The sequence below is a fragment of the Ovis aries genome, chromosome 11, assembly GCF_016772045.2.
Source record: "Ovis aries strain OAR_USU_Benz2616 breed Rambouillet chromosome 11, ARS-UI_Ramb_v3.0, whole genome shotgun sequence".
Lineage (NCBI taxonomy): Eukaryota > Metazoa > Chordata > Mammalia > Artiodactyla > Bovidae > Ovis > Ovis aries.
Window position 1 is genome coordinate 20,196,833 of NC_056064.1, and position 19,067 is coordinate 20,215,899.

At 56.6% G+C, this 19,067-nt stretch overlaps 1 protein-coding gene across 4 annotated transcripts; it reads right to left on the reverse strand.

Annotated features, from left to right (window-relative positions):
- Nucleotides 1–1,854: 1,854 nt before the first annotated feature.
- FLOT2 (flotillin 2) lies at nt 1,855–18,822 on the reverse strand. Of its 4 annotated transcripts, none has more exons than XM_027975216.3 (11): nt 18,600–18,822; nt 12,857–12,938; nt 6,894–6,984; nt 5,799–5,922; nt 5,053–5,171; nt 4,817–4,930; nt 4,595–4,714; nt 4,287–4,501; nt 3,685–3,868; nt 3,229–3,378; nt 1,855–3,139 (listed from the first exon to the last, which is right to left on the reverse strand). In XM_027975216.3, the coding sequence occupies exons 1-11, from the start codon at nt 18,646–18,648 to the stop codon at nt 3,101–3,103; spliced, it is 1,287 nt and encodes a 428-aa protein (XP_027831017.1). In that variant the 5' UTR covers nt 18,649–18,822; the 3' UTR covers nt 1,855–3,100. The 4 variants fall into 4 exon arrangements, with proteins under 4 accessions (XP_027831017.1, XP_027831018.1, XP_042112513.1 ...); XM_027975217.3 differs by lacking the exon at nt 6,894–6,984 and adding an exon at nt 9,009–9,099; XM_042256579.1 differs by lacking the exons at nt 12,857–12,938; nt 18,600–18,822 and adding an exon at nt 9,009–9,101.
- Between the last annotated feature and the right edge of the window lie 245 nt (nt 18,823–19,067).

Consider the following 19,067-nt stretch of genomic DNA (forward strand, 5'->3'; position numbering starts at 1 on the left):
GGTAGTCAAATTCATGGAGACAGAAAGTAGGTTGATGTTTGCCAGGGGCGGGGGCCAGAGAGGGATGGGGAGTAAACGCTCAACAGGTATAGAGGTTGTTTACAAAATGCAAAATGTTCTGGAAGATGGATGGCAGTGATGGTTACATAATAATGTAAATATACTTAATGCCACTGAAATGAAGGCTTAAAATTGGTGAAGATGATAAATTTTGTTGTGTTCAGTTCAGTTCAGTCGCTCAGTCGTGTCCGACTCTTTGCGACCCCATGGATCTCAGCACGCCAGGCCTCCCTGTCCATCACCAACTCCCGGAGTTCACTCAGACTCGTGTCCATTGAGTCTGTGATGCCATCCAGCCATCTCATCCTTGGTCGTCCCCTTCTCCTCCTGCCCCCAATCCCTCCCAGCATCAGAGTCTTTTCCAATGAGTCAACTCTTCGAAGGAGGTGGCCAAAGTACTGGAGTTTCAGCTTTAGCATCATTCCTTCCAAAGAAATCCCCAATTAAAAATAAAGACTTTATATTAATAGTTGGAATCACATATGTAGTACATACGGACTTCCCTGGTGGCTCAGACAGTAAAGAATCTGCCTGCAATGGAGGAGACCCCAGGTTTGATCCCTGGGTCAGGAAGAACCCCTGAAGAAGGGAATGGCTGCCCACTCCAGTATTCTTGCCTGGATAATTCTCTGGACAGAGGAACTTGGCAGGTTACAGTCTGTGGGGTCACAAAGAGTGGGATACAACTTAACAACTAACACTTTTACTTTCACATGTAGTACATAATATTTTTTTTCTTGCTATGCGTAATTCCTTGGAGATTAGTATGTTTTTTAATAAACAGATATTCATTTTTGGCTGCACCCTGTGACTTGTAGGATCTTAGTTCCCTGACTAGGGATTGAACCCAGGCCGCTGCAATGAAAAGTGCCAATTCCCACTGGGGTGCTCCTTCTTTTATATTTATTGATTTCTGCAGTTTTAAATTTTTTTTGATTATCCTAAGGTCATGACAATATTGTGTTATTTTCTCTATGTTTTACCATTTTACTTTTCACATTTAGATCTACAATCCATCTAGAACTGACTTTGTGTACAAGGTGAGGTTCAAGGTCAAGAATCATTTCTCCCCTAGATCTCCAGTATCTTTTATCAAAAAGGCTGTCCTTTTCCCACTAGATTTTGTTCTTCTCAATGTAATCATTGGTGTACTATGTGCCAGTATCACACAGTCTTAATTACTAAAAAAGGAAATGGCAGCCCACTCCAGTTGCCATGGACAATTCCATAGACAGAGGAGTCTGGCGGCTACAGTCTGTGGGGTCACAAACAGTTGGACACCACTGAGCAACTAACACTTTCACTTTTCTAAATGTCTTGCCGTCTAAGTTTGAATCCTCTCACTTCACTCTTTTTCAAGCTTGTCTTGATTATTCTTATTCCTTTCGCCTTTCCCCATAACTTCAGAATTACTCTGTTGATTAAAAATTTCTTGGGATTTTGATTGGGATTATATTGAATTTATAGACCAATTTTAGAGAAATGGTATCATTGCAATGCTTTTTTTTTTTTTTTTGGTTGCACCGAGTGGGGCTCAGAATGGGCAAGAGGGGCAGTGAACCTGGCAGCCCCTTGCATCTTGTGTCTGCGGTGGAGCCAGGTCTCCCAAGGCTCAGATCTGGCTTCAGCACCTGAGCAATGGCTGCCCTGCTCCAGGAAGCTGAGGGCAAGGCCAGGACGCTGCTGCCCCCCAGTGTCGAGGGTGGGGAAGAACAGGCAAAGTGTAGCCTTTAGGCTGAAGGGGTGTGTGGGCAGGTTCCCAGTCTCTCTCCTCACAAAACACAGTACAGGGTGTGGGCATAACCAGATCTTTATTTTACCAGAAGGGACAGGCAGCGGGGCAGTGCAGCATCCAAGCCCCAGACCGGACATGCAGCATCCACATGCAGGAACAGCTACACAGGCTGGGGCAGGGCGAGGGGTGGGGGACCAGGACCACAGGACACCCGCAGCGTCCCTGCCAGGACGCTGGGGCCCTGGGCTCTTCTGCCTCCTCTGAAGCAAGGAGACAGAGGACCGGGCTGCTTCCCCACAGCTGGAGCCTGATCATTTCTGGCCAGAAAGCAAACCGGCACGAGCAGGGAAGGAGTCCGGCCAGCCTACGGCACTCGATTCTGTACAGGGCTGGCACAGCTCTGCCCACTGGAAGGGCCCGGCCTGATACTCAGGGCAGCACAGCCCTAGTAGGAAGGGGGTCTGTACATTTTATATTCCCCAGAAGGGCTGGATCCTGATCCCAGAAAGGCTTAGCAGAGTTGGGACCAAGCCCCACTCCAGGGAAGGGGATTCCCTGAGCACGAGCAGGGGCCTCCTAAGGCAGTAGTAAACTGAGGGAGCTGCTCTACACAGGAGGCCTTGCCTCTGTGCCCGTGGGTGCGGGAGAGAGAGGTGAGGTACGAGAGCAGGCCTGGAGCTGGGCAGGGGTTGGCAGAGGGCGATGGCCCTGGGCCTGCAGCCACGCTACCTGGGCCCAGAAGGGCTGGAGTGGGCGAGGCTGGGGACTTCCTGGGGGCAGGTTTTGGGCTGGGAAGACCAGGCCAGGAGAGGGCAGGGTGGCCGTCATCCCCAGGATCCCTGCACCCATGCTGAAGCTCTGGCTGGGGCCACGGGGCTGAGGGGATGGACAGAAGCACAGAAAACTTCAAGGCACCAGGATTCTCGGGAGCAGCAGCGCCACCCCCACAGACAGACAAGACGGTGATTGTAATAAACATCTTCAATTTAAACTACATGATGTGTGTAGAGAGTGCGAGGAGAGAGGGAGAGAAAAAGACAGACAAAGGAAGAGATGTACAGGAGATAAGGGTGCAAGAGACAAACCAGACAGTCATGGCAGTGAAAGTGAGGCTGTGGGATGGAGAAGAGGGGGGAGACAGAGACAGAGGAGAAGGGAAGACAGCCAGAGGCCTGAACACGCAGCACTTCTGGTCCCTACAGAATAAGGCACCAGAGTCAGTGACGTTCCCGTTGTCCCTGTGGTATTAAAACGGGTGCTGAAGGTGGGGGCGGTGGCTGCTGAAGGGTATGGGCCGACGAGACCTCACACCTGTGCACCGGTGGCCTTCTTGATCAGCGGTATCTGCAAGGATGGGAGATGCCATGAGGCCTTGGCTCCAAGGCCCCCACCACTCTGCCCGGGGAACCCACTGCAGACGGTGAGACACCTACCTTAGATAGGTCCACACCCGTCAGGGCGTGCACAGAGGCGGGCAGCTCGGCCAGCAGTCGGTTCACTTCTGATGTCACCTTGCTGTTGTCCCCACTGAGGACCACAATCTCATCGACTTTGGTCAGTGGGGCGGCAATTTTGGCAGCAATCTAGGAGGCGGGGTGGGAGGAGAGCTGGTTGCTACTCGGACTCCATCCACCTGCCCCATTCAGCATCTCTCCCTCCCGTTTCCACCTCACCACATCCAAACGCAGCCTGGGTGGCCCTTATTTGCAATAAAGGTCAGATGGTCCCCTGGGTTAGGGATGAACCTAGGCCTGTTGTAGAGTTCTTCCCCATGCCGCTGAGTACTTCCCCATTTGAACCTCGCAGCCATCCTGTCGCTGTGTCGCTGACAAGGCCCAGAGAAGTCCGGCATTTGCCCAGCCAGTCCCAGCCCTGGGTGGGAGCCTTACCCGGGGCAGGGCGTCCAACACCAAGGCCATCTTGGCTGCGTCTCCGTATTTCTGGTAGGCCTCAGCCTTGAGTTTCATCCGCTCAGCCTCTGCCTTGCCCCTCGCCTCAATGACTGCCGCCTCTGCCTCCCCAATTTTGCGGATCTTCTCTGCTTCTGCCTGAGCCAGGAGGACCTGCTTCACCCTGGGGGAGTCCGGGGGGGGGGGGGGCAGGGTCAGTGGGAAGTGCCAGGGGCCCCTTAAGCCCTGCCTGGGGGTCAGTGAGCCCTCGAGCCCCCCACTTTGGCAGGTGTCAGGGATGAGGGACCCATGGGGGCAGTGCCCTGGCCTTCTGGCTCTGGCCTGGAAGAGGGCACTGGCTCCCAGAGGCCACAGTGGAGAGGGGACCTACCTGGGTGCCCTCTGTGCCAAGCACCACATCAGGCCCTTAAACCTCTGGTACCTAATTCAGTCTTCCTAACAACAATCCCATAGGGCAGGCGGGTTACCCCTACTTCCCAGTGAGGAAGCAGGCGTGGGGGCCTCCAAGCTTGGCCAGGAGTGGAGGGGATACCCAGGTGGCAGAGGAGCTGGACTAAAGCGGGGCCCCCAGCGGCACCTACTTTTCGCCCTCGGCGATCTGCTGTATGCGGTGGGCCTCGGCCTCAGCGGGGCAGCGCACGGTGGCGATGAGTTCCTTGTCAGTGCGCAGGATCTCCTGCGCCTCCACGGCAATCTGCTTCTTGCGCTGCACGACCTCAATCTCAATCTCTTCCTGCCGGATCTTCTGCTGCTCACGCGCCCCTTGCAGCTCATAAGCCAGCTGGGCCTCAGCCGTCTGTGGCGGGGGAGGGTGGGCAGCACGTCAGAGGCTGCCCGGCACAGTCCTGGGCCTTGAGCCCCAAACCCGGGACACCCGACAGCTTCTCACCTTGATGTTGACCTCCTCGCTGAAGGCCGACTTCTGCAGCTCAAAGGCTCGCTTGGAGTCGGCAATCTTGGTGTCAGCCATGAACTTCACATCCAGCATCTCCTTCTTGCACTCAGCTTCCTGGGAGCAGGAGGGACAGGTGCTGAGGGGCCCTCTCAAACTGGGGTTTCCACCCCCTCTGCGCTCCCTTATCCTTGAGGCTGGGAAGGCAAGCCCACATACCCGGATGCCTGCGTCCCGCTCGGCCTCGGCTACCCCGATGTCGGCATCTCTCTGGACCACAGCAGTCTGTGTCTTGCCCAGGGAGCTCAGGTAGTCCACTTTGTCATACACGTCCTGGGAAGGGAAGGGGAAGTCGTCCCTGGGAATAGTCAGAGGCATAAAGGGGCCCCTCCTGGCAAGCTCCCCCACCCCGCACGGATGGACACGGGGGCCACAGTCTTCCCGCCACACTGCACCTTGATGGTGAAGCTGAGGATCTCGATGCCCATGCGGCCGACATCAGGGGCTGCCACCTCCCGCACCAGCTTGGCAAACTGGTCCCGGTCCTGATAAATCTGCTCCACTGTCAGAGTGCCTGGGGGCAGAAGGATCGTGGGCTGGCTCCCCAGGGGCCCAGCCAGCTTGGGAAAGGGAAGCGGCGGCCAGGGAGAGGTCTGAGTGTAGGCAGGGGTCACGTGATCTGTGCTGGGTCTTCCTAGGTTTCTTTCTATCTGGCTGTGCTAGGTCTTCGTTGTAGCATGTAGGATCTTTAGCGGCAGCATGTGAACTCTTAAGTTGTGGCATGTGGGATCTAATTCCCTGACCAGGGATCCAATCTGGGCTCCCTGCCTCGAGAGCGCAGTCTTGGCCACTGGACCACCCGGGAAGTCCCTGGTTGGTTTCTTCTAACACTGAATCTCCTCCTGCAGGGTCTGGGCAAACGAGGAAAAGTGCCCAAGCAGCACTAGGCGCCTGACCAGACTGGCAGTCAGTCACTCAGCCCCACCTCCATGCTCTCTTCTTCACTCGAGTCACCTGACGTTTTGAAAAGAAATACATGATGGAAAACCTGTCAGCTTTTCTGCTAGAAGCCTCTCTGTGGGACTGACAGGCCCGCCTGTCCAAGGCCCCCTCTCTCCTCCCTGGACTTGGCTCAGGGATGCTGTGTGGCTCCTTGCAGGTAACAGAGGGAGGGGGGTCCCTGGGCCGGGCAGGGCCTCACCGAGGATGGAGCGTAGGTGTCCCTCCAGCGTCTGTAGGACGACGTTCTTGATGTCTTGCACGCTCTTGCCTAGGAACTGCTCACAGGCCACGGCCAGGAGCTCCTTCTCGGTCATGATCTTCACCTGCCGGTGGTCACAGAGAAGTCTGAGCTAGGCTGGAGGCAGGCAGACAGAGGCCCCAGACCCAGGAGGATGGTGGCAGTTGGTACCCCTCCCCTCCTTTTTAGGACCTGGAGGCCTCGGGGGGAAAGAGGGTGGTGGCGGGAGGGGGCGGGGTCTGCTAAGGCCTCCAGCAGGGAGAAAACACGAGGAACTCATACTGAGAAATTTCACCTTCACTGGCAAGCCCAGGCTCTGCCAGGGCCTCTCTCCTGCACATTCTGGGCTCCTCCCCCCCACCAACCCCTCCAGTCCGCTCTTGGCCCCTCAGCCTGCAGGTCTCTGCAAAAAGGAGAATGAGCAATAGGGGTGCAGACAGACAGACTAGGAAAGAGAGCCAGGAGAGGGCAGGAGACAGGTCTGCAGTCCATCACCAGGGGAGGGCATCCTCCTCTTTCTTCCCCAAGGCACCAAGCCAACCACTCCTGCACCAGGGGCCTTTGAGATAGCTGAACTTGCCCTGTGAGGACCTCTGGAGAGCAGGCAGCCCCTCGCTCAGTCACTGGGCTGGGACTATAATGCAGCTCTGACTCCAGAGCCCAGAGCTCCCCGGCCTCACGTGGCCTCACCCTCTGGTCCCCACCCTGCAGCCCCCTACCCAGGGGTCAGAGGAGGCCTGGGTTCTGGGGCTTGGCATTTCCGACACCTGCAAAGAACGGGGAGGGGTTAGTGACACGGGAGCCCTCAGCATGGCTTCTGTCCTCTGCTGGCCTGCTGGGGAGAGAAGGGGTGTCTTGTTAGTCCTGCTGGGTGGCCGAGAGGCTGAGTGCAAGTTCCAGTGGTGACGACCCTCTCTGGGAAGAGGGGCGGGCAGGGGCGGGGCCGCTGGAGAGAGATTGCCCCTGGCTGCCGGCCTTTCCTCGCTCCCACCCCAAACCCCAGCATGGGGACGAGGCAGCTCAACGGACATGCGCGGGGCTGCTGAGTTACTATACCTGGGCGACACCCGTCACAGTTAAAGCTACCCCCTCGGCCGTCTCTACGTCCTCACAGCGGGGCTGCAACGTCATAATCTCTAGGGAAATCCTGCCAAGAAATGCAAAACAGGGGCCATGGGTCTGGGGGCCCAGGGCCTGGGGTGCAGGGAAAGACTTTGACATCTCACTGTGTTGGCAGGGACGGGCCGGGGGGTCCTGCTGCAGGAGACGGAGGGGTGGGCTCTCCAAGGGGTTGGAGCTGTGAGGAGGAGAGGGGTTGGGACAGCAGGGCTGGGGTGCAGATGGCTCAGTGGAAGGAGTGTTGTGTGCCAACCATGTGCACGTGTGTCCTCTGCTCACATCAGCCTGGCTGGAAGAGTGGGAGAGGAAGCAGAGGAGTCGTCGGGGGTGGTCTGGCCCAGGGGGCTGGGGTAGGGTGGGCGAGAGTCTTGGCGTGGCCATGTGTGTCCTGGGGCAGCACATAAGTGCTGGTCCTCTGGGCTGTTTGTGGGTACCATCTGACCATCCCCCAGAGGCCTTTGCCTATTCTCTGGGTGTGCTCAGCACCCCAGAGTGCCCTGGAGGCTGCTGAGAAAGCTGCCTCGTACCTAGCATGCTGGGAGTATGCCCACTGCTGGGCCAAGATGGAGGTGATCCTGTGTTTGCCCCACCCCACCAGGGGAGCTCTGCCAGGTCTCTTTACCTGGCAACAGGCCAAGGCTGGAAGCCTGCTCTCTGGGGTTGGGGCCAGATGCGGCCAGTGGAGGAAAAGGCTGGGGTCACGCTAGCGCTTCAGGGCAAGGAAGGTTCTGCCCAGATGACCTGAGTCTTCAAGGGTCCACATCACCCAGTTGAAAAGGGACCTGGGTATTAGCTATTTCAAATGGAGTGTGGGCTTGGAAGGAGACGAGGCTGCTAGGTGGGGTGTTGAGGGAGGCCTGGCCCCTACACATCCCACGCAAAGGGGCTCTGGGCTTCTTCTCTGCCCTGAAGCCTGCCCTTCCACAGCGATGAGTAGTGGTTGCGATGGGGACAGTCTTCTTCCCCATTAAGGATAGGAGGTTGGGTGAGGCAGGGTGTGGGGGTGCCGGGTTTTGCCTGAGAGGCTGAAGGACAATTTCATGGAAGGGTGGAGAAGGGTAAGGTGACATGTAGGTCTCTTCTGCCCTGGGGACCCGCCAGCATGTAGGCTCTGAGGGGCAGGGGCTTTCTGATGTCCATCGCTGCCTCCGCTGTGCCTGGAGCTGACAAGACGCTCAGCGGGGAGCTGGCAAACGGACCAATGAAGATGGGGAACTGCGTTGCTAAATGCCCTGGCTCAGGAAAGGGTTTCATCTCTAGGGCTGTGTGGCAGTGAGGAGGGAGGCAGCAGGCCGCTTGCTTTCCCAGGTGAGATCAAGTCTGTGATACAGATGGCATTCCTCGAGCACTTCTTTTCTGAAAATCCCAAAGCGAGCACCCTCACATTGCTTTACTTGCCTTTCTAATATTTCTACAAGGCTCAGGGAGGGCTTGACTTTCCCCCTTTCGCAGATGGGGAAGCTGAAGTCTGGTGACAAAGAGAGCTGCTCAAAGGCCTCTCGAAAGAGAATCAGGGGCATGGCTCGTTTTGCTCAGGCCTGTCAAGGAGGTTGGAAGCAGTCAAGGGGTGGGATGAACATAACTCCCCAGGGGACCCATCCTTCTGGTGCTGCAGGGAGGAGGGCGTCGGCCTGCAGAAGGCACAGGGCACAGAGCTCTGTGATGCCTAGAGGACTAGGGCTCCCGCAGGAGTCTTTAGGATAGACCCCTCCCCACCTGGGCAGCCCACCTCTGTCACAAAAGGGCCTGTGTATTCTCCCGCCTCAGCTTACTCTCCATGTAGGCTTGGCATCCAAGGACACCCCCTGGCAGACTTGGGCAGAGCTCCCAGAAGCCCTCACTTTCTCTCCCCACTCACAGCCCCCCATGAGCTGGGACAAGGGAGTGGGGGACCCTAGAGGCTCCGCACGGCCACGCAGAGCAGTGGTGGTGGGAGTATTGGGCAGGGAGACGCACTCTCAGGAAAAGGGAGTCCATCTGGAGTCTGCCAGGCCCCCGCAGGGCGGGAAGAGAGGAGGTTAGACACAGAGGAGAAAGCAGGCGGGTTATTACCTGTGCAACCCCTGTTACGAATAGCGGGACCCCCTCCGACGTCTCAATATTCTCACAGCGACACAGGATGGTCATAACCTCCAGAGACAGTCTGAGGAGCAGCCGGGGGGAGGGAGGGAGAGGCAGGGACAGGAAGGGGAGGAGGGGACACAGCAAACACACACAGTGGTTACCAGACAAGCACCGGATGCCTGAGGCCTGGGGGGTGGGGGTGGGGTCGCTCAAGACTTCAGCTCCCATCCCCCACCGCCAGCTCGAGACACCCCTGCGCTGGCCTGAGGCCTCTGGTCTCTTCTCCAGCCCCCACACCCTTCAGTGAGAAGCTGCTGGGCTGGAGGTAAAGCCTGCTGATGCCCTGGGCCTGTGACCTGAGGTTGGGAGGTTGCCTGTGTGCAGGGCACCAGGGTTACCCACCGCCTCACCTTCCCAGGAGATTCCTGGCACGGTCTGGCTGGCAGCCTGAGCTCCATGCTCCAGACAGAGGCAAGCTTGTGTCTCCAGAAGCTGGGGTGGGGGAGGGGGAGGCCACTCTGGGGGTTCACGAGCCTCAGCAAATACCGAATCCTGCCGGGCACAAACCCTCAAGGCCTGTGCTACTTATCCCTAAGAAGGTAATTTAGGGCCAGAAGAGACTAAAGCAATTTTTGGATTTTCTGATTTGTGGGGGTGGGATGTGTCAAGGAAGGCTGGGAGGGGGGGAAGTGTGCGCACCCCTGCCAATATTCACAGGGACAACTGGGAGTCACTCACTTCCAGAGTTGGGCACAGGCAGAGTCATGGCAAAGAAAAGGTGCGTGGAAGCTACCTGGGCCTCCCTGGGGCAGGGTGTGTGCCCGTGTGTGCTGGGTGCTGGACCAGGCAGAGGCCAGCCTGTGGACAGCGCAGAAGGTTTCCTTAAACCAGAGGGAGGGAGGGCAGAGGCTGAGGTGAAGGAGCAGAAGCAAGTGGAGTGGAGGGACGGGGAGCAGGAGGCAACGTGGGTCCCTCCACTCTCCAGCCATGCGCACGTACACAGGTTGACTGCCTTCCAGCCCCTCCCTAACAGTACCCTCAGGCTGAGAGGACAGCAGACCCAGCTCAGACAGGCACCCATCAAGCTCTCTCTGGGGAAGGAGGGGAGGGAGACATGAAAGAGGGAGGGAGGGACTGAGGGAGAGGAGGCCAGAGGGAGGAAAGGAGACAGGAAAAGAGGGAGGTGGGGGGGGAAGAGGGAGGAGGGGAGGGAGGGAGACAGGAAAGAGGGGGAGGGTGGGGGGAGGGGAAAGAGGGAGGAGGGGAGGGGGAGGAGGGGGAGATACAGAAAAGAGGGGGGTGGGGGAGGGGGAAGAGGGAGGAGGGGAGAGGGAGAAGGGGAGGGGGAGGAGGGGGAGACAGGAAAGGGGGAGGGGGGGGGAAGAGGGAGGAGGGGATGGGGAGGAGGGGGAGACAGGAAAGGGGGAGGTGGGGGGAAGAGGGAGGAGGGGAGGGAGGGAGACAGGAAAGAGGGGGAGGGTGAGGGGAGGGGGAAAAGGGAGGAGGGGATGGGAAGGAGGGGGGAGACAGGAAAGAGGGGGAGGTGGGGGGAAGAGGGAGGAGGGGAGGGAGGGAGACAGGAAAGGGGAGGGTGGGGGAAAGGAAGAGGGAGGAGGGGGGAGGAGGGAGGGAGACAGGAAACGGGGAGGAAGGGGAAGAGAGAGGGAAGGAGACAGGAAAGGGGGAGGGTGGGGAGGAGGAGGAAGAGGGAGGAGGGGAGACAGGAGGGAGGGAGACAGGAAAAAGGGAGGGAGGGGAGGACAGAGGGAGGGAAGGAGACAGAAAAGGGGGAGGGTGGGGGAGGGGAAAGGGAGAGGGGAAGGGGGGAGGAGGGGAGGGAGGGAAGAAGACAGGAGAAGGGGAGGGTGGGGACAAGGGGGAAGAAGGGGAGGGGAGGGAGACTAGAAAGAAGGGGGAGAGAAAAGGAGGGGAAGGAGGGGGAGAGGGGAGTAGGGAGGGGAGAGGGAGAAGGAGGAGGAGGGGGGGGAGGGGAGAGGATGGGGGAGGAAGGGGGAGGAAGTGGGGAGGAGGGAGGCTGCAGCTCAGATGCCAGAAATGGAGGAACCGCTTAGGTTAGGGCGAGACAGCTGCCCCCATCGGGGCCTCAGGACAGGACAGGGCATGGCAGCAAAGAACAGCGGGAGAGACCTCACTGAGGCTGGAGAAGAACAGCTGACACTGAGGGCAGGTGACATGGAGGATGGCCGTGAAAAGGACCTCAAATGGAAGGCTGGGTTAGAATCCTAGACCTCCACTCTGACCTAGGAAGCCCCTGCCGGCCTCGGGAAAGAAAGGTCCCCGCTGGGGGAGACGCCCCTGCAGCAGGCTAGGGGACAGGGAAGGGGCCCGCCCCAGGAACCCAAGAGTGGGCCCTGCCTGTGGGCCCAGAGGGAGACGCTGAGCCTGGGTGTGGGAGAGCCGCTCCCAGGATGAGGCACAAGGCCCCCCACCCCTCACCTTCAAACCTGCCATCAGAGAAGCCAGGCCCTGCTGTCTTGGGGCTCTGCTCCTGGGAGCAGGAAGCGGGAGGGGACCAACCACGGCGTGGAGAAAGGGCCTCTGGAGTGTCAGCAGCACCGAGCAGCAGACGCCTGGCTGGACAGGTCTTGGCGCAAGCGGACACTCTCTAGGCCCGGCCGTACGTCGAGGGGTTTGGACAAGACACTCTGCTGTCCCAGGACTGTGTGGCGGGTATAGAGTGGGAGGTGACAGTGTCTCTGGAGAGGGGACCCATGGCTCCTGTCAGGCCAGCTGGCCACCTCAGGTGTCTTAGGATCCTGAGAGGAACTTGTGACCACTACTAATTACTTTCTGAACACTTTTGACCTTGGGCCAGAAGAGTTCCCCAAGATCCCTCAACTGAGGCAAGGCTACGAGCGGGGAGAGATGGGCAGTGGAGGGAGTTAGGAGAGATCAGTGAAGTTAAATCGTTGTGACATGCTTCCCATGCCCCTGACCTGAGCCAACACCCTCAGACTCCCTGCAGCCATGAGGCGTCTCTCTGCCAACTACGAGACTGGGATACAGGGGGATTTCCACTGGAATCTCCACTGCTTCCCCTTCACAGGACCCCCACCCCTGCCAACAGGCCTGCGCTTTCATAGCTCTGGGGCCTGTGTCGCCTGGTTCCTGGCCTGGAAGAATCTGGGCCCCTCCCCTGATCTCCCATAATCAGGAAGGGGGTGCTGGTGGAGAGGTGGCCGGCCGGCCTCATCTCCTCCTGGGCGGGCAGTGAGGGGGACAGGAGAAGCCTGGGCCCAAGTCTAGCCTTGCCCCGGGCTCTGGGAAAGCCAGCAGGTAGAGCCTGAGCTGAAATCTCCCTTCCCCTTCTGAGTCTCTCCAGACTGATGGAGGATGTCCAGACCCGTCTTGCCCAGCCTGGGTGCCAGTTCCTTAGATTTGCAACCTTTGTCTTTAATACACAGAGCCCCTTCAGACTGTAACCATCCTCTGCCATTTAGCCCCTGCCTGCATTGTTCCAGGGTCTGCACAGGGCAGGGGTCTCTTCAAGTCTTTCCTCCTTCCTAGGACCACTCCAAACAGGTGTGTTATTAAGGCTTCCTGAATAATTCTGAGCTAAAATCAGGGCCTTAGGGCTCTGCCTGAATTGCCTGGGGCAGAAGTGATACTTTCAATGGAAAAAAGCACACCCACCAAGGAGGAGCTGCCCACAGACAGCCCTCCTGCCTCCCCATGTAACCCATTCCACCTGCCTCTTGGGAGGTCCCCCCAACTAGAACGGAATGCAGCTCAAGTGGCATGAAGGGGGTTAAGGATGGAGACCCTCTTCTCCCCTGCCCACCAGGATGCCCAATCACCAGCCCCCAGGCCCTTACCTCTGAGTGTCGGAGATACACCACCAAGCCCAGGCCCAGCCGCCAAACACATACTGTTTATAGTCGGAACCACAACAGCCCCCTGGAGAGCAAAGCAAACCATGGCTGGTCAGTTAGTCCTTGGGTCTGTCTACCCTCCAACGCCTCCATCAGCAACACTGGACCTTTGCTTGCTCTGATACTTGACAATTCTTACCACTGGGCACTAGGTGTGGAGGTTACAGATAAATGGGAGACAGGCCCTTAAGGTCTTGGGATCCAGTTTTGTGCTATTTGCATAGAAATGAGGGGAGCCAATGAGTGGTTCAGAACATATGTGCTTTCAGAGAACAAAGTCAGTGGGCAAGAGTGAACAGGGACACATCCATCTTTGATTCAACCATCCGTTCAGCAAACAAGTACTTTTCTGTGCTAGGGAAACAGAGATGAAGGTACAGTTCCTCTCTTAAAAGAGGTGGGACTCAGAGGAGTGACCTTTTCCTGAGCTGATGGTTGTACCATGTGACTGGCCTGTTACCAGGATGGGATCAGTCCCAGAGGGAAAGTAGGTGGAAGGCTAACGCAAGGGAGTCTATGAACCAAGGGGTAGGGTGGGGGTGGGGGTGGGGGCTGGCTCACGCTCAGCAGACCTCTCAGTGAGGCTGGTTCCCAGGGGTTCAAAGTGAATGGGAGCGGATGGGGAAGAAGGCAAGACCTCAAAACAGAAGCCAACTCATGGTACCAACTGGAAAAGTGAAAGGGAAAAGGCCTAAAAAGGAAATGACTCCTGGAAACTATGTATCAACTAAATAGCCTGCTAAATCTGGCCACCACCCAGATTCACTTCCTGGAGGAGCTTCATACAATCTCTATACAGAAGTAAGAAAAATCAGTTCTTGAAATTCTTGTCGCGAACCCCCCTACTGATGCCGAAATTAATCAACAAGTTCAAGAAAACTTAGTAAAAGCAAGAGGGGCTGTTCCCTGGCAGAAACAGATGATTCAAAGGAAATGTAACATGTAACAGGGAGGAAAAAGCCAGTGGGCGGTCATCGTTTCCACATTCATAAACTTGGGTTTTCAGGAAAGTCTAGGGTGGGTGCCTCCCAAGGTCAAAGGTCAGGGGTAGTTTTGTGTAGCTGGGTTAGTGTCTCTGAGGCCTCATGGCAAGGGACAAAGCCGGGTGGCAGGGCAGAGGGCAGACTGCAGAGTATTGTAGGGATTGGGTCAAGCAGGGGTGTTGTGTGTATGTGCCTGAATGATGGGGAAGTCATTTAACCTAAGAAGCCACACTTAACATTTGCATTTTAGAAAACCCACTTTGCACAAGGAGAAAGATACCTGGGTCAGGGAGGCTGGGGAAAAGCAGCCTCTTGCAGTGACCCAGGCCACACACAGTGGCTGATGTGGGGGTATAGCTTCTAGAGTAGTCTGATCCAAGAGAACGTCCTTCAGGGATCAAAATGTTCCACAGCTGTGCTGTGCAACAAAGCAGCCACTCAGGACATGTGCTATTGAGCACTGGAAATCTGGCTGGTATAACTGAGAAAATGAATTGTAATTAACTTAACCTGTGGCTCCTGGCTACCACACTGGACAGTGTAGGTCTACAGCCAGGGTTTGGGTTGGTGGTCAGGCCAACAACCAGAGACAACAGAATCATGACCTGGAGAGAAGTTTTAGATAGGTGGAGGGACCACCTGACGTGAACAGCCGACTCACCGGAAAAGACCCTGACGCTGGGAAAGATTGAGGGCAGGAGGACAAGGGGGCGACAGAGGATGAGATGGTTGGCTGGCATCGCCGACTCGATGGACATGAATTTCAGCAAGCTAAGGGCGATAGTGAAGGGCAGGGAAGCCTGGCGTGCTGCTGTCCACGGGGTTGGAAAGAGTCGGACACAATTTAGCGACTGAACAACAACAAAGGAACAAAGATCCCGCAAGTGTAGTGGGACTGCCAAGATGGACAGCTAGCAAATGATACTGCCCACCGGGCAGCCCACCCTGTCTCCTGGGTCTGCCCTGTGCATGGTGTACAAGCAGCTGAGCCTGAGGTCCAGGGAGCCGGGAGCATCGCTGCAGTGTGAACAGGGTTGGGAAGACGTTGCAGGTCTCTGGAAACATCTGTTCACAGGACTGCTGCTCAGGGTAAGCCACTGCAGGCTGCCCTGTCCTGGGGATGGGGTGAGAGGAGCCTCTGAGGACCAGCAGTCAACTTGAAACCAAAAACATCTCAGGATCCAGTGAAACTGGAAAAGGATCAAAAACCACAGGTTGTTCCACTTCTTCTGGCCTGGTGGGGAATGGGGCACAGTGGCACAGCTTTCTCCAACCAACCCCAGGGCACTTCTCAGGGTGCAGGAAGAGGAGATGGTGGTAGTGGTAGGTGGGATGGAGGCGAGGGAGCCAAGGGTGGGAATCCACGCTTTGAAGTGAAAAGTGAGGCATTAGTCACTCAGTTCTTTCTGACTCTGTGCGACCCCGTGGACTGTCAGGGTCCCCTGTCCATGGAATTCTCCAGGCAAGAATACTGGAGGGGTAGCCATTTTTTTTTTTTTTTTACCTTTAACTTATTCTTTGACCTTGGGAGCAGGCTGCCACAGCTCAGGCTGGGCCTCCGCCAAGGGTAACATGGCCAGGTTCCCAGGGGTAGCAACAACAGGAAGCTGGGGCTGCCTGGCTGCCCCACCCCCAGCAGCCTCCTCCCCTGGAAGGCATCTTCCTTCCAACTTCCTGGTCACCCTGGGGACCACTCCCAAGAGAGGACTCTTAGGTGACCCTTCCTTGACCTCCTCAGTTCTTACTGTCTCCAGATCTGGAGACAATCCTCCTAATTTTATCTCACTTCTAACCCAATCTACTTTCCTTTGCTCTGTCCTCAATCAAGTTGAAGAATCACAAAATATCCTGTCATAAATTCTGCCTCACTCTTAGCCCTCCCCAAACACAAGCGCCCGTCTGCCCCCTCAGGAACACTCCCTTTCTTCCTGACCCTCTTCCACTCTTTCATTCCTACTAGTCAAGAAGACCTACAACTCTACAAGGCAGATTTTTTTTTTTTTGGTTGCGCAGCAGGGCTTATGGGATTTCAGTTCCCCAACCAGGACTGAACTGGGCAGTGAAAGTGCTGAATCCTAACTACTGGGCCATCAGGGAACTCTCATACAAGGGGGATGTTTTGAGCCGAAATCCCCCGCCCCCCTTAGTAGTCTGGCAAAGCCTGAATGTCCATAAATGCATAAAGTAAGATACATAAGAAACAAATACTTAAAGTTACATATGTGTGCTATGTGATACACAGTAACATGTATAATGTTATTAAATAATAAGATCTTGTGGTAGATTAATAACTGGCTTAATTTCAAAATAGCAATGAGCATAAATGATTTCTACCATACTATACTGCAACAAAGGCAGTACAGTAGGCAAATATCTGCTAATCCTATCATGGATTGTTGCCGACATTAATAATCGTATCGGAAGCACTAACTTTCAGTTAAGGTAAGTGTAAATAAAAATGTACTACTTTCCTCTTATCAAATGCAAAGACCTCTAAATTCTATCCACAAACTCCAGGTTAAGAATTTCTGCCCTACTGTAGAGATAAGAGAAAGGTATATGTGTTTGGATTCCCCCAAAGTAGAAACAGAGAAAAAAAAATTGTGCATCACAGAATGAAGGAGGCAGGATAGACAAGAAGAACCTCCAGACTTTTCAAGTGGAAAAGATGATCATGATATATATCAACATCCTCCTTCTGAAACTGGGTTGCGTAAGATGGCCCTGGACTTAGAAGGGAAAGTGAAAGTCGCTCAGTCATCTGACTCTTTGCGATCCCATGGACTATACAGTCCATGGAATTCTCCAGGTCAGAATCCTGGAGTGAGTAGCCATTCCCTTCTCCAGGGGATCTTTCCAACCCAGGGATCGAACCCAGGTCTCCCACACAGCAGGCAGATTCTTAACCAGCTGAGCCACCATGGAAGGCACCTGGACTTCGGTGCAGGTCCAATTAATGGGGTGCAGGGAACAGGACTAGAAGTCCATGTGCTCTCGAGAGCCACAGTGCAGTTCGATCATCTCAAACCCCAAGGAACTATTACGCTGGGCATCATCTCTCTCTCTTCTCTTCCACCCTCCCTTGACTTCAGCTCTCTTAATTCTGTGTGGCCTCCTCTCCGCACTCCTAAAATGGCTTCAAATTTAGCACTGCCTTGGCCTCTGGCTAGAGTACCCTGGCAACTTGGGAGGCACAGAGCAGCCAGTCTTAGGGGCTCTTTTTGCTCCTCAGTTTCAGGATCGCCACAAAGACAAAATGGGAGCTCTTTCTCCTTGCCCAGAGTCTGGGCTTCTAGAGAGAAATCCCACAAGAAAAACACAAGTGTGATGTAGATTCAGGTTTCTAAAAACCTTTAGGAGTGGAGGCTGGGAGACTGGCCCAAGTCTGAGAGAGGAGGTTTAGTCAGTGCTCTCTAGGGGTCTCCCTGGTGACCCCAAGGCTATCTTCTTTGGTTTTCAGGGAAGTGAAAGATTTTTTTTTTTTGGCTGTGCCACAGGGTTTGCAGGATATTAGTTCCCCGACCAGGGATCAAGCCCCAGGCCCCTGCAGTGAAACCACAGAGTCCAAACCAATGGACTGCCAGGGAAGTCCCAGGGAAGTGAAGGATCTTAATTTCCCCACAGGAGTAGGGTCCTAGTCAGAGAGATTGACGATTTCCTGTCCCAGGGCAGAGATTGACTTTGAGATCCAAACTGAACCAAAATCCATGAAAGTTCCCAATGGATTCATCCCAGCTCTCAAAGTGGGTGGCAACAAGCCCTGGTCCAGCCCACCCTCTTCTGCTCAGTTCTGCAGCTGGCCCTAACAACTCTGTGTACAGATGGAGAATCCATACTGACAGTGGCAAGTAGGATATGACCGTCTTCTGCAGCTACAGGCCTCCATCCTGTCGGGGAAACACGGGCTTCTCCCCAGCACCCGCGCCATTGGCTGCACAAACTGGTGGCTTGAAAGGCTTCTGCCACTTCCCAAGACACCCAAATAAACAATTTAAATAGCAGCCTTATGACAAGCTCTCTCTCCCTCCCCCAGCACTGCGGAGCCCCCATCCTGTCTAAGCGCAACAGAAATTCTGGAGTCTGCAGCATTTTGCAACCAGAGCAACACAGCCAGGAGCCAGGTTTCTCAACCTGTAGAGGCCGCACCCGCGTCTCCGGGGCGGGCAGTGCCAGTAAAGCCCGGCAAGCCTCAGCCTGCTAGGAATTAACGGATCTGTGCCCAGAACCCAAGGATCCAGGGTCCACCGCCCCTTCCCAGACAGGCACCTGCGACCCACCCATCCCTCGCTCCGGGCGCTGGCATCTAGCCAGACTGTGTTCCCGGAACCCCAAGGCTTCGGCTCGGGATCCTCTAGGCCACAGGGGAGACCCTGCCCAAAGAAGGAGGCGGAGAAAGGAAAGGAGGGAATCAAGACGGGCAAACACGCAGAGGCCGGAGGTGGGGGGAGCGCCTGGCCGGTGCCCTAGGGCGCGGAGCACGGAGAGTGGGGGTCCCTCCTGGAAGGGGTCTCCGGAGCTACCGTAAGCTCAGGCCCCACCCCCGGCACTGCCCACCCCACAACACCCCCCCTCGCCCCCGCCGCCCCACCCTCAGAGCCCTTCCTCGGCCTGGCCCCTCTCCCGCCCTCCCAGGCACAGCCCCCGCCCCAAACACCCTCCCGGCGCTGGGCGTTCCGGATCCACCTCCCTCGGGGCCCCCTCACCTGAAACCACCAGCGCCTCGTTGGGCCCCACCGTGTGACAATTGCCCATGGCGCCTGCGGGACGGAGGGGCCCCCGGAGGTCGCGGAGACCTGGACAGTAGCCTCCGGCCCGCACCCCGCGCGCGCGCGCCCGCCCGCACAGCCGGCCTCGCCCTGCCTGTCGGGCCACCCCCAGCGGCCGCCCGCCCGCACCCCTCCGCGGCCGCAGCGCCGCCGGAAGTGTGGCGGCGGAGGGCGGGGCCGGCGCGGCCTGCGAGGCGGTCTGCGCGCTACCCGTGGAGTCAAGACGCTTTATTGCACGGGGTAGACATCGCGTACCCACGACTCCCACTGGGCGCCTGAATAACCACCGTCCTGCCCTTTCTCACCTTCCACCTCCCAGCTCCCACCTTACAGCGATCGGCCCTGGAGCCAGCCCGCTGGGGGTTCCAGTTTCAGCCCCCGCGCTTACTAGCTGGGAGACCTTGG